At 42.5% G+C, this 26345-nt stretch overlaps 2 protein-coding genes across 2 annotated transcripts in view; both read left to right on the forward strand.

Annotated features, from left to right (window-relative positions):
- The window catches only part of polr1a (RNA polymerase I subunit A), a 28964-nt gene extending 20469 nt beyond the window's left edge, over positions 1–8495 (forward strand). Inside the window, exons 29-37 of the mRNA XM_079352165.1 lie at positions 2596–2731; positions 2885–3039; positions 3136–3265; positions 3418–3525; positions 3905–4195; positions 5991–6191; positions 7473–7590; positions 7698–7862; positions 8137–8495. Coding sequence (XP_079208291.1) covers positions 2596–2731; positions 2885–3039; positions 3136–3265; positions 3418–3525; positions 3905–4195; positions 5991–6191; positions 7473–7590; positions 7698–7862; positions 8137–8237 — 1405 coding nt within the window. The 3' untranslated portion in view covers positions 8238–8495. The remainder of the gene's footprint in view (positions 1–2595; positions 2732–2884; positions 3040–3135; positions 3266–3417; positions 3526–3904; positions 4196–5990; positions 6192–7472; positions 7591–7697; positions 7863–8136) is intronic.
- Positions 8496–8969: 474 nt separating this feature from the next.
- Positions 8970–25973, forward strand: st3gal5 (ST3 beta-galactoside alpha-2,3-sialyltransferase 5). The gene is made up of 8 exons (XM_079352107.1): positions 8970–9051; positions 11872–11988; positions 16592–16712; positions 17297–17506; positions 19880–20016; positions 22329–22515; positions 23864–24022; positions 25653–25973. Exons 1-8 carry the CDS (start codon positions 9044–9046, stop codon positions 25908–25910), a joined length of 1197 nt encoding a protein of 398 aa, XP_079208233.1. The 5' UTR covers positions 8970–9043; the 3' UTR covers positions 25911–25973.
- Positions 25974–26345: the final 372 nt, after the last annotated feature.

Raw genomic sequence — 26345 nt, forward strand, 5'->3', positions numbered from 1 at the left:
ACCGTTCAAAAGTTTGGGGTCACTGAGAAATGTTTTTTTTTTTTTTTTAAAGAAAAGCTCTTTTTTTTTCAATGGAGATAACATTAAACTGATCAGAAATACACTCTATACATTGTTAATGTGGTAAATGACTATTCTAGCTGCAAATGTCTGGTTTTTAATGAAATATCTACATAGATGTATAGAGGCCCATTTCCAGCAACCATCACTCTGGTGATCTAATGTAGTCTGCATTGTGTTTGCTAAGTGCACTAAAGGGCTAATGGATTATTAGAAAACCCTTGTGCAATCATGTTAGCACAGCTGAAAACAGTTTAGCTGGTTAGAGAAGCTATAAAACTGACCTTCCTTTGAGCTAGTTGAGTATCTGGAGCGTCACATTTGTGGGTTCGACTGAACTCTCAAAATAGCCAGAAAAAGAGAACTTTGATGTGAAACTCGACAGTCTATTCTTGTTCTTAGAAATGAAGGCGTTTCCATGTGAGAAATCTGCAGAGAAAAACAGACTCTAACCAGAGTAGAAAGAGAAGGGGGAGGCCCAACTGCACTACTGAGCAAGAAGACAGGTACATAAGAGTCTCTATTCTGAGAAATAGACACCTCACAGGTCCTGAATTGGCAGCTTCATTATAGTACCCGTAAAACGCCAGTGTCAATATTTACAGTGAAAAGGCGACTCCGGGATGCTGACCTTCAGGGCAGAGTGGCAAAGACAAAGCCATATCTGAGACTGGCCAATGAAAGGAAATGATTAATATGGACAAAAACACACAGACATTGGATAGAGGAAGATCTGAAAGAAGTGTTATGGACAGACGAATCTAAGTTTGAGATGTTTGGATCACACAGAAGAACATTGAGACGCAGAACAACTGAAAAGGAGGACTGAGCCTCGATACATGGGCCGCGCGCGCGCGAGGACTGAGCCTCGACACATGGGCCGCGTGCGTGCTACCGCTGCACCACCAGCGCGTCTAAAAGCAAAGTTTGAGGGAGAAAATTATTATTTCAAATAATAATCATTATTTCTAAAATTGTCAATGTCTTGACTATATTTTCTATTCATTTTGCCACTCGTTTGATAAAAAAAAAAGTGTGACTTTTCATGGAAAACACAAAATTGTCTGGGTGACCCCAAACTTTTGAACGGTAGTGTATGTGCGACTGTTGGTAATGCTGTACTACTGGTCAGTTTTCGTGGACCACATTCAGAGGTTTTAGTCCTCCAAACGGACAGCCATGTTTGATTTCTGCTCGTTGGTTTTTTCCCGCCTCTGTCTCTCTCTGTGATTTCTGACTTGATCCGCTGCCCTGTCTCTCCAATAAAAGCATAAAATAAAAAATCCTAAATATAGTTTTTAATGGAGACAGACCATGCTCTCTCTGTCTCAATTATGTTATTACACGACTCCATTCATACACTAACGAAGCAGCAGGAGCGACAAAGGGTTAAGTGTCTTGAAAATGAAAAAAAGAATGGAAAATCTGCACTCTCTGGATCTTTTCTTTTCTGTTTGTCAAGTTAAGCCGTTGGTCTTTGTGCATTTTGTAAAAGTTCTTTGTATCGAGGCAATCAGCCACAGAAGCGACATCAGTCATGAATGCATCAAAGATCTTGGTTGCAGAACATATATACACATTCACAGAGTGTAGGTATGTTACATACAGTATACATGAGTAACAGGTTGTCATTGTTCTCGGCTCGCCCTTGTTGCGACACCTTCTGCTTAGTCTGTAATGTGGTTAATCTCAATCTCATCACAGACTCGGATCACATCTCAGAAAAAAGGAAGTGTAGGAGTGTACATGTGGGAGATGCAGACAAGGCCATACAGAGAAACAGGCGCCAAATGACACACGAACATCGGAGTCTTCTAAGTTCAAATGAGAACACACAGACACATTTTTACACTACATCTCTTAAAAGCTTCAGAACCTTTTCATGCTGTCAATGATTAAAACATGGGGGCTGCATGTCTACAAACTTCACAAAATGTGTGCTCAAACAGGCCGTTTGGAGATTTTACCTTCATGACATCACAAAGGGCAGTAACCCCTCCCCCAGGTGGGTGACACTCCCACAGCTAGGTGTTTGCCCTCTGAGCCTGCCTTCTCACCGTAAACAATAAGACATGGAGCGAGAAAGCCCGAGCCACATCCTCTTCCAGAGAGGGGGCGTGGTCAGACACAGCTCATTTACATATTTAAAGCTACAGACACAGAAACAGCCTGTTCTGAGCAGGGCTGGAATAGAGGGGTTTATAGACATGATCAAATACAGCTTTAAGCAGCAGTTAAGATGGTGACAGAGGTGCAGCGACATGAGGACTAGTACACAGTGCACAGTAGATGAATGTTTAGAAACAAACTGCAGCCTTGTCAAATTCAGTGCTTCCTCCTCAATGGATGCCACTGGCCAAAATGGCTGCCACAGTGAGGCTGTAGTTCATGGGCCCCGTGGTGCTCTGACATCGCCACAGGGGATAAAAATGTACTACACACAAACACAAGCAGGCGAGCTGAACCAGTGAACAGACGTGACATCCTCCCTTCTTTTTCTCCATCTCTCACTCTCTTGGTTTGTTTGTGCTGCAGATTGAGAGAGATCCTGATGGTGGCCAGCTCCAACATTAAAACTCCCATGATGAGCGTTCCAGTGCTGAACAACAAGAAAGCTTTGAAGAGGGCCAAAACGCTCCGTAAGCAGCTGACCAGAGTCTGTCTGTCTGAGGTAAAGATCTTTTTTTATGATTCTGCTCCTGTCTTTCACCTTTTCTGTCGGATGTTTCATTCCTTGTGTTCGCATGCTCGTACTTGTCTCCACCGTGCTGGTTTGAGCTTCTCCTTCTTCATTAATGTTTGACTTTGTCTGATTTGTTCGCAGGTGCTGCAGAAGGTGGATGTAGTCGAGACTCTGCAGATTGAGAATCATTTTAAATCACGGAAATTTAAAGTCACTTTCCACTTCCTGCCTTCTGAGCGTTACAGTGAAGATAAGCTGCTGTCACCACAACAAATCCTGCGCTACATGGAAACCAGGTGCGTGCGTGTGTGTGCACGTACACGTGTGCTGCTTCCCTTTTTTTAGGCCAGAGTCCAGTAAAATATATGACCGTTATTTTGTTTCTTTTGTAGTTTTTTCCGTCTCCTCCTTGAGGCTATCAAGAAGCGTAGTGCCAAGCTGGCTTCCATCGCCGTGGAAACGAGGAAGGCCACCTTCAGAGATAAGGACCAGGATGGTGATGCGACAGCTGACACAGCAGGGGTCTGTTGTTTGTTTTTGTTTATTTCACCTCACGTCAGTGTCGAGTCCCTGACAGGGTCACTTGGTGTCAGAGTCGTTGCTCATCTTGGTCAAAGTTTTATTTTCCACCGTAAAAAACCCTGAACTGTCTTTATCGTGGTGACATTCTCTAGTTGGACGACGCAGAAGGGGGAGAGGACAAAGAGATCGTGGATGACCAGGGGAATGAGGGAGATGCTGATGCGACCGACGCCAAGAGAAAAGACAAACAGGAAGAGGAGGTATGAAGACTTTAACCGCTGAACCCTGAGGAGCGCGTTAAAAAAATGTCTGTCCCCGAGGGCGGGGGGGGCATGACAGAGAAACACTGATCTCACCCATGTGGGGGCTGTTTGAGGTTTGATCCCCAGCTCCTGGACCTACATGTCTGATGTCACTTAACCCTTTGTTGTTCCCGCTGCTTGGTCAGTGTTAATGGAGTAGTGCGATTGCATGAATGTCAGCATAAAGCGAGACAGTGCAGTATGTTAGTGCTTGAATTCAAGAACAGAAGTTTTCTCTCGCTCTGTATCCGTTATGACAAGACTCCTAACATGTCAAGGATGGAACAGCTTCACAGATGCACATCGACTGATATCGGCCTCTGCTTTCCTGCTGCAGGTCGACTATGACAGTGAGGAGGAGGAGGAGGGCGCAGGTGATGAAGGCGAGGACAAAGACGATCAGGAGGAGGACGAGCAGGAGAAGGAGGAGGAGAAGGAGGAAGAGAAGCCCGCTGAGGAGTCTCAGCCCGCAGGAGGGGTAGCGACGAGGAGGAAGAAGAAACGAGCAAAGAGAGCGGAAGGAGAGGCAGAGGAGAGCTTGAATCAGATGAGAGTGAACGCTGTGCTGCAGTCCAGCCCGGCGATAGAGAGATACTGCTACGACATCCAGCATGAACTCTGGTGTGAGGTGAGAGTTACCTCCTGCAGATTACACAGCTTTCAGCTCCTTTGAGCTTTCATGTTGAGATTTCTGATGAGACAAAAAAGGATCAAAAATATTCTATTACAGACAAGTAGGACTGATCCACTAACAAGTGGAGCTGCTTCCTGAGAGCTCACCTCATGAAACCGATAAAACCACAAACAGGGTTCTTCCTCATAACAAAGAACCTGATTATCAAGCCCTTTCACCGGACCATGAAGTGTTTATGTCAGCTCATTCTGGGTGCAGCGACTCGCTGAGAGATGCGCGCGTCTTTTTTTTTTTTTAAAGTTTCTAATTGATAACAATTCTCCAAGCTCTCCTCTCCTAACTGGAGTGCAGAACAGCCTGCTGTTCAAGGTGTGATGGTTAGGCCTGCGTGATGGGGGTCTGTGCCGCCTTCAGGTGTAGGGCGTGACACGAGCGATCAGCAGAGCCAGCGCGGGAGTGTCTGACTCAGTGCACCGTCACGCTTCATTAACGCCGAGTTAGACAAATACATGTAATCATGTTCAATAATCGTGATATGAGCCCGGGTCTGCCTGTTAAAGGGGAGGTTTTTTTCTTGGATTAAGCACGGCTCTTGTAACATAGCTGTTTACCTGCTCTTTTGTTAATGTTAACAGACAAACAGTCAGGTCCTCTACTTGGTTTTGTAAAGTGTCTCGAGATGACATTTGTTATGAATTGACTATACAAATAAAGATTGATTGATTGAGTCCCAGCACTGAGTCAGACCAGTGCACAGAAGTTTTCTCTTCTGAATGATCTATGTTCAGCTTTGTATGAAGTAAGTAAGTCTTTATTTATACAGCACTTTTATAACACTTGGTTACAAGGTGCTTTATATACGGAAACAGTCAAACAATTCTGACAGTGAAAGAAATGGAACCTAAACGGATCACGAAGACGAACAAGGTGAAACTAATAAGAGGAAAACAGTGCGTACAAACACACGCGTATAAAGGCAGCACATGGAGGGATTGTCCGTACAGGCGAGTTTTTAGACGCTTCTTGAAAATGTCCAGAGATTCAGCAGATCTTACGGGTTGTGGGAGTTGACTGGAGAGAGCGGGGGCTAAAACAGCAAAGGCACGATCACCTTTTGTTTTAGAATTGGAGCGGGGGATGGAGAGAAGGCCAAGATTAGAGGATCTGATGAGACGAGGGGCGGGAGGTGGTGCGAGGAGGTCAGGAGACAGCAGGATTCCTTCTGTTATTCCAAATCTCGTCTCTTTCCTTCTCCTGCTTCAACTTCAGACTGTAGCTCAGGCTCCCTGCTGATGTCTTTAGCTGGAGTTCAATGTGTGAATAATATCTGTGGGCCACAGATAATAAGATCTCATACCAAGTCATTAAATGTGACTGGGCCTTTTAAACTGCTCAGATTGCAGTTTTGGACTCTTTAAAGTGTTGGAGTTCTTGTGAGGTTGTTTAACCCTTTAAGACCTTCACTCATCTTTATTATACAGCTCTAGTATATATTTAGTCTATGTTCTATAATCTGCCATGCACCATAAACACTTTATTTAGTATCTGCCTACTTTTTTTTTTCTATTTTTATTTATTTCCTATTTACTGTACTGTAGTTCTGTTTACGTCTGTTCACATCTTTGGTCCGATCACTACTTACACCTTCTTTTGTGTTTGACCTTTGTACTTGCATCTTGACACTTTATTATTTTACTATAATTGCACTGTAACTCATTTACTGCTCTGTGTGTCTTTGCATTTTTTTTTTCCAGTTGAATTCATTGAGCCTTCATCTCTGTGTTCATAGGTGGACCTGGTCTTGCCGGTGAGCAAGGTGCACTTTGACCTGACCTCGGTCCTGTCGGCGCTGGCCCAGAACGCGGTCATTATGGAGACCAAAGGCCTGACGCGCTGCCTCCTGAGCGAAGTCACAAGGAAGACGGGCGAGAAAGAGACGGTTCTCAACACGGAGGGCATCAACATGCACGAATTGTTCAGACACAGTGATGTACGTTGGCCTGACGTCTTGGTTTTCTGGTTCACGCTTCTGAACACAAGACTGCAACATGGTCCAAGGGTCAAGGAAAACTTTTCCATAGCAGTCCAAAAATTCAAAACATTTAAGTAATGGTGCAGTTCAGGAAAACTCATGACACTCTTTAATGTAATCTTAACAGCCAAACAGATACAGCCCTTTATTACTTTAAAGCAGCTACACGCACAAAATCAGGAGAAGTCGTCAAGTGCAGCATAAAGGACAACTGAGACTGGAAACTACACCTCATTACTTTAATACAGCCATCTGTTTACCATTTCATGACAAAGAGTCACACATTGTGTATGCGTTTTATATCTGACATGTCAAAACATTTCGTCGTTTTTCTTCAGACTGAAAATATAAACGAACAAAAGTCATCATGCATCTTCAGTATGGTTTAACAATAATGAAGTGGAAGTTAAACAGACATGTTGGACTGATTACACGGTGTGGTTTAATGCAGTGGTTCTTAACTGGTTCATCCTCAGGAGCCACCACCATCTCCTTCATGACCCACATTTCTGACAACCAGTCCGTTTTATTGAGTTGTGCAGTTTGGACCTGAGGTGGTACTAAACTTGTGGCAGAACAAAGAAACTGAACGAAAAAAACATTCAAAAAGCGCTTCATAGATTTTATGACACGATTGTTTGCAGGGGCGTGTCCAAAGGCGTGGTCAGGGATGGGTATGCCCCTCCCCTTCGGAAATCTGATTTGCAACCTCAGGTTCCACCCCAAGAGAAATCCAATCCCGTCATATTTTGCAAAGGCTGTATTGATCTCTACATCTCAACACAGCACGTGTTCTTAAGTTTGTACTTTAAATTGTAAATGCAAACTTTGCAGATGTATTTTATAAGACAGCGTCATGGGAAAGTCATGCACTTCCTGTCTCACTGGCAGTGTGCAAAACGTTGCCTATTCATGTTTTTGCAAGTTAGAGCTTTCAGGATTTGCACGCACATTTTTAAATACTTTAAATTGGGACTTTGAATGCGTCTTTTTTTCTGTCAGTGAGAAATTAATCTGATGTTGCCATTACCTTTTGTAGTTGTAATTGGTGATATTAGAAAGGTCCTAAACTTGTGGCAGACAAAATGGACAAAGGTCCATTACAAAGGAGAAGTAATGGACCTTTGTCAACAGTCAAACCCCGTCAGACCTGTGACGCTGTTTGACTGTTGACAAAGGTCCATTACTTCTGCTGCGTTGTATTAGCCACATATACTTCAACTATTTGTTTTCTTTCAGATCTTGGACATCAACAGATTGTACTCCAACGAGGTCCATGCCATGGCGAGGACCTACGGGATAGAAGTGGCTCTGAAGGTCATCGAGAAGGAGATCAAAGATGTCTTCGCTGTCTATGGTAAATCCACCAATCACACGCACCCAGTTAAAAAAAAAACACCCAGATGACACCACAAGCCTGTCAAGATTACTCAATGTCTTCCTTGTTTGTGTCTCTGTCTGTAGGTATCGAAGTGGACCCCAGACATTTGTCCCTGGTCGCAGACTACATGTGTTTTGAAGGCGTCTACAAGCCATTAAACCGGCACGCCATTCAGTCCAACTCCTCCCCTCTGCAGCAGATGACCTTTGAGACCAGCTACAAGTTTCTCAAGCAGGCCACAATGTTGGGTGAGAAATGGAAAATGAGGATGATTGAAATGCCTCATATAACATTAAAAACAGTATGCAAAGCAATATTTATTATAAAGATATTTTCTGCATAGCTGAGAGTGGAGAAAAGATATCTGACAAAATGAAGCAGAGAGAGTCATTCTGAACTTATCCTTTTTAAGGTTAAATTTGAAGATTTAGCAGCATGTTAAAGTTATTGTGAATCCTGGAGCCACTCTCCTCCTTATCTTTGTCTTCTCTCATGGCTTTTTTTTTCTCCTTCATTTTTCAGGCTCTCTTGACCAGCTGGCGTCACCCTCAGCCTGTCTTGTGGTCGGAAAGGTCGTCAAAGGTGGAACCGGAATTTTCGAACTGAAACAACCTCTTCAGTAGGAGACGAGCTACATTCGTCATCAGACATTACTGGTTGCTTGTGATCTTGAGAAGACGGGAATATAACATGGACTGATATAATGACAGAGCAGGACTGTTTGATTTCAGTTCTGCTCACTGAAACTCCTGTAACACACTTCAGCTCCTGTGGATAAGAAATTCTTTAAAACAGTTGTGGAATAAATGTTGCTCCAGAATTAAGAGCTTTTCAATTAATTTGACCAAATCTGTTTTAAAAATAAAGTTCACCTCTCTGGATATGAATGCAGTCACTGAGCAGTCACAGTATTACTTTATGAAGATTGTGGGAGTTTAATCATAGCTGAATAAAGCATGTTTCAACATTTGCAAACAAATACTTTTATCATGTTTGTGTTTTATAATAAAGTTTAAAAAATGTGCACAAAAAAAAAAATCATCTTTCATTTAACCTGTTTTTTTCTGTTTTCATTTTTATTTGACTCAAAATCAGATTCTTTAAACTTGAACAGTAAACAAAGCCCACGTCTGTTTTACGGTTTTAAAAAATCTGCTCATACAGAGACGGTTTATGTGTTGGATATTTGTTTATTTGTATATTTTCTATGGTTTTTTTCGGGTTGCCCATCTTTTGGAAAGGGGCCTTTTATTATGTAAAACCGGAAACGATGGGATTGAGGGAGGGGGTTTCCGGCGTGTGACGAGCTGGCGGTCATCATTCGGAGGCTGACAACGTGAAGATATGACGCTGGACTGAATACCTCCGGGATAAACAGCTGAACTTCAACTATGTCTGCGGGATTGGTCATGGCAGAGCTCCGGGATCAATGGACGGGTATGTTACAGACATATATATACATTGAATTAAGTTCACTGAGGGATGAAGAGCGGCGTGAACGGCTGCGTGCTGTTTACGTAATGAAACGGCTCCGGTAAACGGTTATGTTCAGCACCGTCTCTCTGTGGCGTTTGCTACACAGAAAACGGACATACCCAGTAAAAGCGATATTTCCCATCACTTGAACATGGTCGTTAACCGTTCACGGCTCCCCGGGTCCGAGGCGGTCTGCTCGGTCACTTAGCCGCGATGCGTGACTCTAACAGCCGCTACAACAAAGCCACGTCTCTGCTCAGCTGACGAGCATTAATACAGCTCTTATTTAGTGTGCTCATGGAAACCATTGGCCAATTAATTGTAGATTATTGTTCTGCTATATAGCGTTGTCATGGAAACCATATAGTAATTATTTAATCGGCAAAGCTTTGGTCATTGATGTTTGTGTGAAGCCGCTTCAAAGCGTGTTGTTTTTATATTTTATATATTTTCATCCAACAATAACTAAAAAATATTATTTAAAAAACGAAAGAAAGGTCAAACACTAAACAGATGTTCTGGACAATAATATTTACAATGTTTATATGTTTATGTTTTCACCGTTTTTCACCAGTTACATTTGAAACACCTTTAATAATTGTAGGAGCCATAAATGTAAGTTGGTTGTGTGTTTGGTTTAATGGTTTATTTACCTATTTGTATATTGTTTGCAATCTTATTGTTTGTGGTGGTGGGTGTGTTTACCGGGAATCATTGTGGTGATTGCCGACACTACATGGGCTGCACTCACCTGTTCACCTGTTCACCTGGTTGATAGTCTATTCGTCTTGGATGGATAGAGGGGGGTGAGCATGGGAGCGGAAACTTTCTGTTGACCCCCACACACTGTACTGCACAAGTTTGCTTTTTACGCAGTCAGAGTCTCGTCTGTTTCTGATTGTTGGGATGAATAAATGACTGAAAGCATATTGATGGAGAGTCATTCATAACGACAGCGCGTCAGAGCCTTTCCTCCCGTGTTTAGTCCCTCGCGGCACCCTTTTTTTGTGACGACCTGCAAAGGCCGATATAGCCGCAATAATAATAATAATGATAATAATAATAATAATAATAATAATAATAATAATAATAATAATGATAATGAAAGAGACATTCACATTTGCAAACAGAACCAGAAACTTGAGACGCAGTGGAAACAGAAGGTTGATTAAAAGAGTCAAATGAATGTTAAAACATGACTACAGGAGAGTTACAGTCTGGACACCTGCTATATCTAAAGATGTTATTAATCTTCTGTTATTAAGTTTTGTATGGGACACTGAGCATTTACAGCAAATCGAACCTGTTGTCACATGCTTCTCATTTTAATGTCTATCAATAAAAGTATTCTAAAAATGTAAAGAAGAACAATTAATATTTTGACCAGTATATCTGTACTATTTTGATTTGTTCACAGTTTTTCACAACTAAAAGTTTAAATACAGGTAATCATATTTATAATAATAATAATTCCTTATTTTTTAGAGCACTTTACAGAACTTATTGAAAAGTGACCGTTCATATAGTTACACACATGAGGAAGCAAAATTACTGTTTACAGCTCCAAAAAACAAACAAACATCTTGAGCTCATAACAAAATAACTCATGGAAGCAAGATATTGTGTGCAGAACATATTATGCTGTGTAATATAATTATATTGTTGTGTGCATGAGTTCTCATTAACTTGTGCTTAAAACAATATAATTACATTGTGCGCACACTATATATATATAATTATTTTTTACCTTTTTGGACTTAAGGGGCTCTGTATAATTTAGACAGTAAAAACAGAACCACATGAAGGTAAAAACTATAAAACAGAAGATTTAAATTTGCAGAATGGAGCTCTGATAAAATGATCTGTCCCCTAAAAAGGCCCAGTGTGTAAACATGAAAATGAGTGTTAATGCTCAGTTGAAAATCAGAAAAGAAGTCGGCTAAACAGAGAGAACGAGGAAGACTTCAGACGTTTATCAGCTCTGGATGTGGTTGACCTCAGTAGTGTTTTTGGACTGTAGACAGTTAAGAATACAGAAATAGTTTTAGCAAGATTCTCAACTTGTCCCTGATGCTCTAGAAATTTTAGCCTTGTTTTTTTCTTTTGCATCAATAAGCAAATTACTTAAATGCACAATAATAAAATGTTTTACTCTAAAATATCTACTTTTTTTATGGACTGAACCCATTATTTGTTTGTCGTTGTTGAGCACTTGAATGACCTCAAATATTTACAACAGTTATCAAAGCCAGAGAGATGCTGATTTTTTTTTATAGTTGTAAGGGGATGTGATTCTGATTCTGAGGTCTTGTGGTGTCAGCCGCCATGACAGACATGATACGTTGCCATGGAAACAAGATATTACACCAATGGCCACTGCTTAAGAAAGGGAGATTTGCTGGTGAAAGCTGCCGTGCTGTTTGTTGTACTACATCATTGATAAACATATTTTCTTCCTCTCAGGCCGGTTTCTCCTGTTCAACTTCACTGAGTTTGTTTTTTCATAGGGGCAAGAGAGGCAGAGAAAACTCCCATAATTCCTCACCAGCCTCAAAGCATCTTTTGTTATAGTTCTAGTTGAGAGCCCCTTGGTTGAGATCCCCATAACAACAGTGTGTGCTAGCAGAAAGTGCAACACTACTGCCAGAACAACATTTGATTGTCTTCATTTAAACTGAAAACCCATCGAGAGTCTTCATTTACAAAAACGACGTCACTGCTGTTTCTGGAACACGTAGAAGCCATCTTGTCTTCTGAATGTGTCTCTCTCAACATGTTTAGGGCAGCGGCGCTGAGAGCCCGAGGGTTTCATGCCTCAGCTGGGAGACTACAGGAATGTCTAGAATCCAGTGTGCATGAGGACAACATGAGACTCCCTAAACGCTGGGTCGCATATAGGTAACGCACACACACACACACACACAACAAAGACGCTTAACCACTTTGTCATGAGTTCAGTTGGCTCTTGTTTAGTTGAAAAAGTCCCACTCTTAGTTGTCTGATTGAACAAAGATGAGGCAATAAGTGTGCATGCGGGTCTCTCTGAGGCTGTCACGTTTACGAGGCGGAAAACAGGGAAGGAGGACCCAAGTGCAGAAAAAACTGAAATTATTTATTTTAACAAAAAGGGAAGAAAAACAAAACTAATTCCAAAAATCCAAGATGAGAAAAACCAGGACAAAATACACAGACCAAAGACTCTGACAAACTGCATAAGACAAAAGACAATGACCCGACCAGAGACTCAGGGAAAACACAGACTAAATAGACGTGGGGCGGCAGTAGCTCAGTCTGTAGGGACTTGGGTTGGGAACCGGAGGGTCGCCGGTTCAAGTCCCGGCACGGACCAAGTCCGGAAACTGGTCTGGTAGCTGGAGAGGTGCCAGTCCATTTCCTGAGCACTGCCGAGGTGCCCCTGAGCAAGGCACCGAACCCCAAAAAACTGCTCTGGAGCGCTCGCTGTGGGCAGCCCCCTCACTCTGAGACCTCTCCATTAATGCATGTCACTAGAACCCTGTTTGTGCATGAGTGTGTATCTCGGCCTATGTGTGTGTTAGACAGAGTGTAAAACCGAATTTCCCCTCGTGGGATTAATAAAGTGTAAATTATTATTATTATTAATTATTATTAATCAGACGCAGGTGAGACTAACGAGACAGGTGAGGACGATCAGGGTCATCAGACAGGAGGGAAACATAAGGAACAAAGAACACAAGTACAAAGTAAAACTCAACACTGACAACACAACTAAAACCAGATATACAAAATAAAGTAAGTAAGTAAAGTTTATTTATAGAGCACCTTTCACAGATAAAAGATCACAAAGTGCTTTACAACAATAAAAAGGGGATTAACAGTTAAAAACAGAAACAGCAAAACAAACATATAATATGTAAAATAGATAAAAGAGTAGAATAAAACAGCAAAAGGTCAATCAAAAGCCTGTCTAAACTAAAGTGTTTTTAACTGCCTCATAAAAACTTCACAGGAGTCGACCGATCTCAGGTTTGGAGGAAGCGCATTTCACAGCTCTTTGTGCAAGCGCATTTCACAGCTCTTTGTGCAAGAATTTGAAATGCGTAATCACCACGGGTTTTGAAATGTGTCTTTGTTTCTGCCAGAAGTTGAAGTTTGCCAGACCTAAGAGGTCTATTGGGGACATACGGGTGGAGAAGATCGTCTATGTACCCGGGTGTTTGACCACGCAGAGTTTTAAAAGTGAGCACCAGTATTTTAAAATGAATGCGATTAAAAAATCGGGAGTCAATGAAGGGAGGATAGGACAGGGGTGATGTGGGATCTACGGTTTGTATCTGTTAAAAGGCGAGCAGCTGCGTTCTGGACACTCTGGAGCCGGTTTAAAGAGGACTGACTGAGACAGGTAAAAAACAGGAAACACCAAAGACTAGACTTAAAAACACAAGACAGGAAATAAACTAACAGGCAACATAGGAGGACACGGGAAAACACACTGAAGACTAAAATAAACAGGACTTTGAAACATTAAAACACACAAGCGAAACAATCAACACAGGAAACCAGAGAGGCAGGGAACACAGTAACAAGGAAAAACACGAGGGAATAAATAAAACCAAAATCAAAACTCTGATATACGTCCTAAACCAAACCAAACTATGACAGAGGGACTCTAAACTTGCGACTGCTCGCACCTCTTCGAGGGCAGTATCATCGAGACGTTCTGATCAAGGCTCTAAAAGGATGATATTTTGTCTGTTGAGTTTTGGACAGCATGTGGACTCTGTGCAGGTTGTCCTCCTGATACTCGGCTGTGCTGGCTGTCTCCTCAGACGACAGGAGGAATGAGGACGGGCAGCCTGTGGATGCCAGGCGGTTTATTTCGAAACCACATTTCAGCAACAAAGAAATTCAAAGCACTTTTTTTTGTACTCAGAAGCCCACACAGGAGCCACAGGATCCTTGTTTCAGCTATGCCACTTCCTTTTCTTACGTTGCATAAGAACTGCCCTCAACTCGTGCTACATACAAATGGTAGATGAGGCTCTTATTATTTAGTCACTATCCCTTCTCGGATGTCTCTTGTTTATAAATCAATATATAACTCACTGAATAGAAAGCCTTTAACATGCCATCTCTCAGCCTTGTTGTAGATACATTAAATGGTTGTTACATCATCTATCCGCACGCATCAAAATGCTGTGGTTTGTTGTTTTTGAACAGTGTTGGACAGCTATGTAGGCCATCTTTAGAGCATGATGAAACGTACGTGCATCTCTGGCTCTGTGAACCCCAACAGCAGAAAACCACAAAGTGTGCAGTTTTCTGCTCAGGTTGCTCACAACATGAACGTTTCCTGTAATAGAACAAGGATGGAGAGGAAGAATACTGAAAGTAAGTCCACGTGACTCTTTCAAGTTTAGGGGAAACTGTCGACTGAAAACGCTCACATGTAACTGATTTTTATGGAGGCGTGCGCTCAAAGCACAAAAGCAGTCACCTCACCCTTCTACTTCTACACTTCTTAAATGTGTCCGTAAGATCCCTGGTCTCACGCCCCTGCATGGAAATCACTGAGCTGTTCTTAAATACACCTGGCTTTTCTATACCTGATGTATGTAGGACTAAGACCAGACCATCTAATGTCACCACTCTCAATGGTTTCAACAAATAAAGAGCCTATCAGAATCAGTCCTGATTGTCCGTTTGGTTGCAGATCCAAACCAGACAGTGATGGAGGTGTAAAACATGATCGGCAGGTTGAACTGTCTGAGCTGGCGCAGGAAGTCCATCCTCTGCTGTGTCTTCTTTGTGTCTATGTGGGAGGTCCACTTCAGGTCCTGTGAGAAAGTGGATCACAGGAACCTGAACGAGTCCACAGTAGACTAAGAGTAAGAATGAGGGGGGGGGGGAGGGGGGCTTCCCCGTGAAGTCCTCTGTCATCTCCACAGTCTTGAGCGGGTTCAGCTCCGGATGGTTCTGACTGCACCAGAGAGCCAGCTGTTCCACCTCCCGTCTGTAGGCAGACTGGTCACCTGCGTCCTGGATGAGACCAATGGAGGTTGATATTAATGCAACGTGTACACACGTTTGCATTATCAGTGAAAGAGTTAAAAAGGTAAACAGGACATTTAAACCCAAGCGTCATCCTCTGGTGTTGAAAGACGAAGCAGATTGTCGAGGCTCCAGAAGTCACACACACCCCCACTGAAAACAGGAGAAATGAACACCTTTACTGCCTGGTTCAAAAAACACAAAATGCATATTTTTATTTAAAGGTTTAATTGAATAGGGACAGATACAAAAACATAGATAAGATGGAACAGTCGTATGATGTATGCAAAATATTGTTTTTAGCCCAAGCTAATTCACAACACTTGTCTCTCGTTAAGTAATAATCCTACAGATTAACATTATTAAAAATAGTAAAAATAATGACACAGATTGACATTATTGAAAATAGTAAAAATAATAATACAGATTAACTTTATTGAAAGTAGAAACATCCAAAACGGAAGTCAGAAAATAATACGAAGAGAGTCCATTATAAAAGCGAGAGAGCACAGTGTGAAAACTAAATATGAGAGCAGATTGTTGAATGTGACAAATGTAGGGATACGTTTCTAGTGGTTTGGCAGTGAGTTTGTTCCTTTTATTAAAAAGGCAGTTTGAGCCAAAAGATGTTCAGCGGAATGAAATACTACAATTGTTTTTACAATGAACACTTATACATTTCCATCACACACACATTACACAGGGCACTCCCCATCACGCCACATAGAGCCACTGCCCACCTGGCAGGGCACAATCTATCCCCTAGTGTGAGAAAAGAGACTACATGACTATTTACCATCTCCCAAGGCTGAGAGGGAGCTGGAGTCCAGTGAGAAAGAGCCTGGGTGACTCTTCCCACATGTACAGAGTGTGAGAAACAGAATAAAGGGTGAGAAATGATGGAAAACAAAACACCCAATAGGCTGTGCATGTATAGTATTCTAAGACATTTCAGATACTTTTTTATATGACAGATTCTATGAGACCTTTGTACAACGCATATAGTACACATGGAGTAACATTTTCCATAAGAGACGGGACTCTAGAGCCCCTCACTGAGGCAGTCGATGGTAGAAACCGAGACAGAGCAGCTACACTGCCTGTCCTCCAGACATGATAAACACCGTCAACATGCACTCATGTAGTGACTCAGACGTTGGACTCTGGAGGAGGCACAGGCTAGATTACTACCAGGCAGCCTCCAGAGTAATGTCTGGAGAAGTGTAGATAAGTATTGCTTTGCATGCTTAACACAGTGCTTTGACCTTTCATCCCCTGTGTGTGTGTGTGTGTGTGTGTGTGTGTGTGTGTGTGTGTGTGTGTGTGTGTGTGTGTGTGTGTGTGTGTGTGTGTGTGTGTGTGTGTGTGTGTGTGTGTGTGTGTGTGTGTGTGTGTGTGTGTGTGTGTGTGTGTGTGTGTGTGTGTGTGTGTGTGTGTGTGTGTGTGTGTGTGTGTGTGTGTGTGTTTCTAGGTGTGTGTTGGTGCTGTGTGTGGTGTTAGGCTTCCTGTGCTTGGTGTTTGTCGCTCTTCCGCTGAAGGAGACGGAGACAAGCAAACCCCTGCACTGGCACGTCGACCCTGCACATAAAAAGGTAATAATAAATTATTGAACAGTTTTGTATGGTGACATGTGAATAAAATGTGCTACAGACCCAGAAGGTTAGTGATAGAAAAGATAATTATGGGTGGTGTTAGAGATGAGATGAGCGCTTTATTAAGTATGTTTAGAATCCCTCCTCGAACAGGCTTCAAAGATGATGTCATCAAATAAAACTATTGTGCCCAGATAATAGGGATGAGAGTCATGAGACCAAAACCAAATCTGGGTTATCATGTTAAGTTTGCAGGGCTCTACAAAGCACGTCATTGTTCCCTGTTCCTTACTTTCACTGTAGATAATTGCAGACCAGCTGAATCACAAGAAACACATCCCAAGCACACAGCCGGGATCGACAGACAGCCGCAGCTTGACTTGTTCTCTCCCTACGTCCTATTGAGTTGAAAGAGGACAGTAAATAGTGCTTTTAGCAGCTATACTAAAAGTTTAGCCAAAGATAAAGACACTTCATTCTAAGCTGTTGTTGTTGTGGGCTAACTCAAGGGGGGAGCTATGGATCATATAGGCAGTCCTGTACTGGACCATGAGAATCTCATTTCTGCTCTCGTTTTCCTGCAGCGGGTTCACGAGCACGTGAGAGGCGTTCTGGAGAGTCAGTGTCGCCCCGGCAGCACCCGGCGTGGCTTGCTAGCTCGTCTTCCTGCCACCAGCAGCAAGACACAGCCGTTCTTGTGGAAAGACACTTTGCTCGACAAAGACCTCTTTCTGTATCCTCCCCCCTTTGGATTCAAAGGATTTCGTGCCAAAGTAAAGGACCTGCTGAAGCAGGTGAATAAAACGTCTCTTTAATTCGATCATATCTCTTTAATCTTAGAAACAGATTATCATCATTTCTTGTGTCGCTTTCTTCATTAACTATAATAGGATTTATCTTTCAGTTCTGAGTTAGTTTCAGTTAAAGAGATAAAAAGAACATGTTTAGATATCTTAACTGTATCAGTTAACAGCTATAATGCACTTGTAATGATCTCGGTCACCACAGAGAGTTGCTCATATTTTCAGTGTGAACAGGATCAAGCTGTGAACATGCAGAAACATGCGGCAGCTCCTTCAGTTGAGTACAGATAATGAGGCGAGGCTGCATACCCTCCTGAACAACCCAATACACGTCGTCCCCTTCTATAATAACGGCCTCAATCATTTTTTGACAATTTTTTATTTTTTTTGCCATAACCATCCCCTCATGATGCTGGCCACCTCTGGTCAAATCGCCTCCATCCCCAGAACAGATGGGATTTTAGTATAAAGGCCGATATCAAGAGTGTGACTTAAGTGAAAAGACAATGCGCCTCACTTCACTAAATGTTTTAGGATCTTGTACTGGATCGGCCCCAAAAGCACAACTCGCAAACCGGGTTCAAGCAAGTGTCAATTTAATGAAACAAGTAAGTGACAGTGAGGGGGAGGGGGTGATGAATCCAGGGATCCCAAAGGTGAGGTGTACACTCGGTCCGAGCGTGGCGTGAGTTCCAAACAATCCCGTGGTGAAGTTCCTTCTGAGTAGTTGCAGCAGGCAGTGAGCAGGTAGTGAAAGTAACACAAGAGTCCAAGAACAACGATGATCTGAAGTGGAGAAGCACAGAGGAGTAACCCAGCTTATCCAAGCTAGATAAAAATACAAAAGGCCGTGATCAACAAAACACCACTACCACACTGGTATGACGAACGATCTGGCGCCGAGGCAGAGGAAATCCAGGTGTAAGTACAGCCAGGGTTGATGAGGAGATGAGGTACACCTGGTGCAGCCTGCACCCAGGTAGCCACGCCTACAGCCACACACATAGAGGCTAACAGGGGAAAGAAACATGAGGATCACAGACAGGGAACACAAACAACAAACAACGGGGAAGGAGGGACCTGCCATGATGGGATCATGACAAAATGTGTGCTTATGCCGTGCATTAGATCTTAAATGTGACCATCAACCACTCGCACTAGTGCTGCCACGATGTCACACATGTAACCTAAACCAGCTGATTAATTTGAGCTTTTTTTAAGAGCATATAGGAAACACATGACTGGGATTTATGTCTCAAAAAGTGTAAAGATCCAGCCTTGCTGAATGATAAATTTCCATTATCAAACCAAACGTCAACAAACGTAACGAAGCTTGTAGGTATTCATAAAGAGCTGGGTCTTTAGCTTGTTCTTAAAGGTGCAAAGAGAGTCTGCAGATCGGGTGGAGTTTGCTCCACTAGCGAGGGACGACAGAGGAGAAGAGTCAAGTTAGAGAATTAGGCCACTATTGTAAAGGTTGGATCAGACGCCTTTGATTGGCAGAGCGTAGTGGGTGGGAGGGAGCGTAGACCTGGATTTTATAGCTTAGGTAAGGAGGAGCTGATTATGTTGTCTTTTTGATAAGCGAGCAGCAGAGTTTTCAAATGGATGCGAGCACTGGGAGCCAGAGTGAGGAGAGGAACAGCAGAGTGACATGTGCTCTTTTAGATAAGTTGAAGACTTTCTTTTATCATCTGCAGGGTTTGATAGGAATATGTCAACATGTGATATCCCAAGAGCCTGTGCCAGGAAGTGTGTAGCATATTTTGATAAGATCTGATCTCTTCCTGTTGTTACAGGAAACAAGTCAACATGAGCAAACAGACTGTGGTCATGAGTTCGATTGCACCAAGCTGGATATTGATTTGTGGTTGCATAGAGGGAGCGGCTGAGATGTCAAGGGTCTTTGAAAGGAAGCAACCATTATAACCATGGCAGTTTTGTTTGTGTACAGGATATGTCTCCAAAACAACAGGCTGAGCAGCCTTTGTACTCAATGACAAAACGGGCTCAACTGGCCCAGATGGGCATGTTCAAAAATTGAACAATGACGCATTTTAACAGTCAAGCTGCTTTGAGGTTGATCCTCGTGTTTTCATCATGTCCTGCAGGGTTCATGAAGACATGTGCAGAGACTCGGACCAAAATCAGCTTTAAACAGCGTTTAAAGAGTTGATTATCTGACTGAAGTTCGGCGCGTTTTGTTGAGAAAACTTAGATTTAAAATGTGCCAATGATGCCTTCATTAAAGAAATCTCTCTTTTGGTGTGAAATGAACCACAAGTGCATCCTTATCCTCCTGTAAGGACACTACTTTAATGAGTGGACACATTATGTTTCTGTTTCTGTTTTTTTTCTTCAAAGCTGCCAGACTCTGCCTCCGCTGTCCCGCCAGGAAACACCTCACATAAATGTAGGCGCTGTGTGGTCATGGGAAATGGAGGCATTCTCCGAGACCTGGAGCTTGGCCCACTGATCGACCGCTTTGACGTTATTATCAGGTGAGAAACTCCCATGTGATGGTGTGAGGGTGTTGATGCTTCTCCCTCTCTGGGGAGTTGCCCATGGGCTCAAACTGACCTGGCAGCAAGCAGGTTTCGTCCAGCATTGAAATAACAGTGTACCAATAATCCATCCTTTATCTGTACACGGCAGACAACTACTACAGCTTTGAAACGTACAGAAAACTCCTGATATCTGCAGGAGGAGCTGCATGTGTGAACGCAAACAGCAAACTGTTTCACTCTGAGTTCACATCACCCAGAGTTTCTCCTGCCAGAGCCCTCAGATTTTTAATGCAGCAAGTCCTAGTGAGCTGATGTAAGAACACAGCAGGATGTTATCAGGAGAAATCCCCTCGAGCCAATAGGAGGGGGAGTACTGCTACGATCTCAGTGCACATAAGTAAACAGCTGCACTGTGTTGTCTGTTCACACAGCATTTATATGAAGGCAAGTATTTTCATTATAGTGTCACATAGAGGAATCTTCGTCCTCTACTTCCTCATCGATCTTTTTACGTCGGGCAGTGAGGGGGCAGTCCTGAAGCCCACTGTCATCTCCACAGTCTGCAGGCAGACTCGTCACCTGCGTCCTGGATGAGTGCAGTCATTGGTGTACGTAGTCCAAGCCCCTGGAGTATCAACAACGTTAGCTGTGTCAGATAAGCACATGAGATCTCATTCACACCCAGGTAGAGTTAAAGCTATAAAGAAACCATAAACTTTTACTCAACACACCTGAGCTTTGAGTCCATTAAAGACTGAACTGTAAACAGACTACGACAAAACCAAAGAAGAAAAACAGCGTCTTGCTCTGTAATTGTATAAGATTGTTTCTCTTCATGTTTTTGGAATAAAGCGCTTGTTTTTGTAACTCATGTCGCTCTATGTCTCCTGTATCGAACCGAGAGGTGACTGTTGGGGGGGGGGGGCTCCAGGTCACAGCAAACATTAAATCCATCAGTTACACAGAGTTGTGTAGAGCTACATAATCACACTTCAAGCTGATCTTTTCTCACTGCAAGGATAGCGTCAGGTTTTCTGTTGGACTTCACCCCTCTGCTTGAAGTGAGGAATGTGCATTGATCGCTCCGAGCTCCTTGTATTGAACTATTTTGAATCATCAGACAGCCAGGCAGCATTAAAGTAAAGTCTGGAGCCATATTGGTGAGATCTTAAATCCGGCCCCTGACCCAATACGAGTTTGACACATGATGGATGGATGATGGAGACTGTATTCCCGAGTGGGATGGCCTTCTTTGTCCACCAGGAGGCTAAGACACTGGTGCACTTTTATTTACAAGGCCATGCTTGGGCTCCTGCCCTCATACATCTGTGACCTTATTGTACGGAGAAGTATTGATTCTTACAGTTTGCGTTCCAATGATCAGTTGTTGCTGTCTGTTCCATTTGCCCGGACAGAACTGGGTAAAAAGGCTTTTGTCCACTCCGCTCCTTCTACATGGAACATGCTACAAAAAGACTGGAAAATAACTGAACTGATTTCTTTAAATGCTTTTAAATCCAAGCTGAGAGAATTTGAGACACACTCCTTTACTTGTAACTGTTTTTAAAAATGTTTTATCACTCATTGTCTTTTATAATTTTAATTTCTGTTAATTGTCTGTATGTTGTGAGTCTGACTGTGTAATGTTTGCTGCCTCTTGGCCAGGACTCCCTTGAAAAAGAGGTTTTTAATCTCAATGGGATTTTCCTGGATAAATAAAGGTTAAATTAAAAAAAAATCGATGATTTTTCCTTTACACGCAGTATGATCAGGTTATTCAACATAGTGACTTGTTTCCCATCATTCCCTCCAATGTAGGTATGTAAGGAGTTCATATAAAAATATAAACAGTCATTATTCAGCTGTCACCTCAATCAGATTCCTAACCAGCCCTGTATACACAGTACCAGAGCGAATAGTCCTCTGTGCAGGTGGTGAGGATCCTTAAAGGTTCTCCGTCTGTGTAAATAACTTTTAGTCAGGTTGGAGCACGGCCTGTTTGCGCAGTTAATCTTACAGTGTCTTACAGTCCTGTCTGGGCTGTATGCTCTTAAAAGAGAGCTTTTTTTCGAGGACCCTTTTCCTCTAGAAAAAGAACAACTTCTTTTATAACTGTTTGAATCTCACAGTCTTTTTCTGTCCCCATTTGACTTCAGCGAAGTTTGTCTCAAATCAACACTCGAGTGTCGTATTGACTGTCGTGCTCCGTTTCACTTCTCGCTGTGTGTTACCGCTGAGGCCAAACTGCTCGTCTCTTTCTGAAGAAATCAGCCAATCACTGACTCCTTGTGTCTCCCTCCCTGCAGGCTGAACAGTGGTCCTCTGGGAGAGTTCAGTGCTGACGTCGGAAACCAAACCAGCGTCAGGATGAGTTACCCAGAGGGCACGCCGCTGGAGTGGGTGGACGCAGACCCACACTCTCTGTTTGTAGCTGTGGTGTACAAGGGAGTGGACATCAGCTGGACCTCGGCAATGATCAAAAAGCTGGCTGTGGTGAGAAGGAAGAAGTGATGCTGTGTAAATATTACAGATTCAAATCTCAGGCCATGTTTGAAAAAAGTTGAGGCAAAGATATTGTAGTTTAGTCACCAAACCTGGAGTCCCTGTTACCTGGGTCAGAGTCTGGGAAATATCCCATGACCGTGTTGGACCCAGAGGGTAAGTCACTTCAGAGGCTAACAGGGTGTCACTTGTCTTAGTACATCCTGGACAGTCTGTTTGAAGTCTGAGGTGGTTCCTGTCTTCGTGTTGCTCTTCTAGCGTTTGCTGTAAAATCTTTAAATTGCTATAAACAGAATTCCTACGAACTAACTATGCAGATAAAAGTGTTCAAGAACATGTAGAACAAGTCAGCAGGTGAACACATGTTCAAGCCCTTGTTAGAAGTAAATCAAATAGAAGGACCTGGCCCCCCAAAAAAGAATAATAACACGTTCTGTATCGACAGATGAGCTCGAGTCGTCCTCTCCCTCTCACAAGTTGAAAAGCAGCAGTCAAAGCGAGCGTCCAATCAGGGCTTCCACACCTGCAGGAAACTCCTGAAAGCTTCTGATATTTCCTGGACGAGCTGCATGTGTGTGAACACACGCAGCCAATTGAATGCCTGTTGTCTAGCTTTACATATAGACACGTCCACCATTTAAATGCAGGCGTCAAACTGAAGTAGATTACAGGTAACAAAAGCTTTGACCTTCTAAATGTGATGTAAAGATCCGTCTGAGTAGGAGTCAGAGACGGCCGTGTAACCTGCTGCCGTTTGTCACATTGTTTCTTTTCAGACGGTTTTTAATGTCAACAAGAACACTGTGTAAATAAAAGAAATGGTCCGACAATCGTTTGCTTTTGCAGTCAATAATAGAGTTTTACAGACAGAAGATCGGGGTCGGCAGGTCAAACCGGGTCAAATCGTAATCGGCCAGAGAGATTGTAATCTTGAGAATGTATCCACTGAGAACACCGACCTCCGTCTGCGTAGAGTTCTGCTTTGTCCACTCCTTAAGATATTAATGAGATTTAGTTTGAAGTGTTGCAGTTTGAAATGCTGCTTTGTCTTTTATTTACTTTACATAATTCATTTTAGAAGAGAAACTCTTTGACAGTCACTGCTAAAGCATGAAATCTAAACAAGATGGAATCAGTCAAATGCTAAAGACACAACTAGAGAGACACGCATTGCATCAGCCCTGTCTTTGTGTGACTGCTCAGTAATCCTTTGGATGATGCAGGAAGCCGAACACCTCTCTGCAGACGTGCTCTGCTTCATTGTTTTGACTGAAAGCTTTAAGCCTTTAAAGCGCTCTGTTTCAGAGCTCAGTTGTGACTTGTGTGTTCTGTGTTGCAGCCTCTGTGGGACTGGCTCTTTTTCTGGCAGAAGGTTCCAAGTCAGATCCCTCTGGAGCCCCACAGGTTCAGACTCCTAAACCCTCAAGTCGTCAGGGAGACGGCACTGCACCTTCTGAAATACCCTGCACCCAGAGCCCACCTGTGGGGCAGCGACCAGGTAACAGACACTTCCTGTCCTCTGTGTGTGTGTGTGTGTGTGTGTGTGTGTGTGTGTGTGTGGTTCTTACTTCCTTGTCACAATAAATACATCATTATAATGTATTCATAATATATATATAAATAATGTTTGGTTTTTAGTTTTATTAAGTTAAAGTCATGTCGAGCCAACATTTAACAACTTATTTTCAGTTAATGCTCAAATAATTATTCTGTAAAACAAAATGTCGTTTTATAACCATTTACAAACAAAGTGCTTCCGTCAGCATGCAGATGTTTAAAGCACAATAAAGTTCAAACTACATCCTTCAATCTAAGGTCGGCTTTTTCCAACTCTCACCTCTCTGTCCAAACTTCAGTGCGACTCGACATGAAGAGGCAGCAGTTTGTTTTGTTCACAAGTGGCTCCCCCTTGTGTTTGCTTCTTGTTGTTGCAGTTCTCCCGTGAATCATTCTGGATCCTGTCGTAAACGTAAAAACCTTAAATTTCTGCTTTCTAAACACTTTACAGTATCAGCAGTAATCCAGAGGATGTAAACATTGAATATTTGATTTGGATTCATGAACGATTATTTGGTTTTAGTTTTTTGCCCTCATAGTTCTCTGACATGCTCTTTACTGTATTAAAGCTGGGATATGTTCTCTAATCACAGAGTGATTATATCTGATTAACTATGTTCTGGTTATTTATTGAATATTTCAAACTGAACTCAAAGCATCACTTGAAATGAAAATGACACATTTTAATTTTAAAGTAGAAATGAATGTGTCTAAAAAAGCAGAAAATAATGAAGATAAGATCAGATGTAATGTGCAGTGAATGGCAGCTTAAAGTGACAGGTGTGAGTTATGTAAACAGCAGATTGACAGTTGTAAAGTGTGATATAATATAGTGCAGTTAGTATAATATCCACTTATATACATCCGAGCAATGTATAGAATATAAATAAATATATAATGAATATAATTGTATATATATTAACAATACAATACGATAGTGTGCTAGTAGTAAATCAATATTGTAATCCCCAGTGCAGTGTATGGAGTATAGATATAAAAATAAAAGTATAATATGAATAAAGTAAATGTGGATATGATATAATAGCAATAGCATGATAACAGTATATCAATATTATATATCAATATCAGTATTATATTCTACGGCGCAGTGACTAGAGTATAGATATTTAACTTGCTGTTCTTACAAACAGTTTTTCTGTTTCCATCTGACTTCTTTTTGTTTGCTGTCGTTTTCCGTAAAGACAAAATGTGTCCAAATGACGGACATTGCTTCCATGTGGCTGATTGGACGTGTCATCACGTGACTCCGCCCTGAAAACAATCAACATGGCGAGGTTACCTCGGTTAAAGGCTCTGAATGTCGGTTTTGTTAAATGTTCGATGGATTGCTGGGCCCTAATGTAAAGTGAGAACGAGGACACTCTGACTCTGCTTGGGTGACTGACGCAGGACATTTGTGTCTTGGGGTTTAAACCTCTTGCATGTTTTTAAAGAGAACTCTCATGTTTATACGTTGTCCTCCGTTGCCCTTTAAGATCTAAACCTGCAGATTTATGTTCTGTAAAATGCCTTTAGTGTTTCATTCTTTTCTTTTTTTTTTTGTTTGACAGAATGTGCCCACCATCGGTGTCTCTGCACTCACGTTAGCCAGCCTTCTGTGTGACGAGGTCAGCCTGGCAGGCTTTGGCTACAATCTGTCCCAGCAGGGGGCGCCACTGCACTACTACGACCACCTGCCCATGAGCGCCATGCTGCAGCAGAAGATGCACAATGTGGGCAAAGAGACTGAACTCCTGCAAAGGCTTGTCAGAGAGGGGAGCATTAGTGACCTGACCGGGGGGGTTCACTGCTCCTTCTGCCCCAGCTGACCCCTGGACTCTCTCCAGTGAAGCGCTCTCATCTCGTGCTTCAGGTGCTTCAAAGAACAAACAACACGCTCTGTGGATTAACCGTACAGAGACGTTGTAATATCAAAGGACTTGCACACGCTTGGAAGGAAAGGAGGGATGTGAAAACAGTTGAGAGTTGAACTTTGCATGAAGGCCAAAAGAATTAAACGTCTCAAGTGCTTGTTGAAGACCACAAAAACATCAGGAGAGTCGTTACGACAATGGGCCTCATTCACCCACTATGCACAAACATGCTTCATTTTATTTTTTAAATTTGATGTACTTTGTCACAGAAAGTAATGAGTCGCTGTATCGGTTCGTCGTGGTGAAGAAGGAGCGAAGCCGAAAGGCGAGGCTCTCGATTTACCTGTCGCTCTTCGTTCCTAGCCTCACCTCTCATTCATTCTTTATTTG

This window comes from Symphodus melops, assembly GCF_947650265.1.
Source record: "Symphodus melops genome assembly, chromosome: 9".
Lineage (NCBI taxonomy): Eukaryota > Metazoa > Chordata > Actinopteri > Labriformes > Labridae > Symphodus > Symphodus melops.

Excerpts from the sequence above, each read along its gene's own strand:
- st3gal5 (XM_079352107.1), top strand. Across the intron at positions 16,713-17,296 it reads TCGACCCTGCACATAAAAAG|CGGGTTCACGAGCACGTGAG; the intron begins GTAATAATAAAT and ends GTTTTCCTGCAG. Across the intron at positions 24,023-25,652 it reads ACCTGTGGGGCAGCGACCAG|AATGTGCCCACCATCGGTGT; the intron begins GTAACAGACACT and ends TTTGTTTGACAG.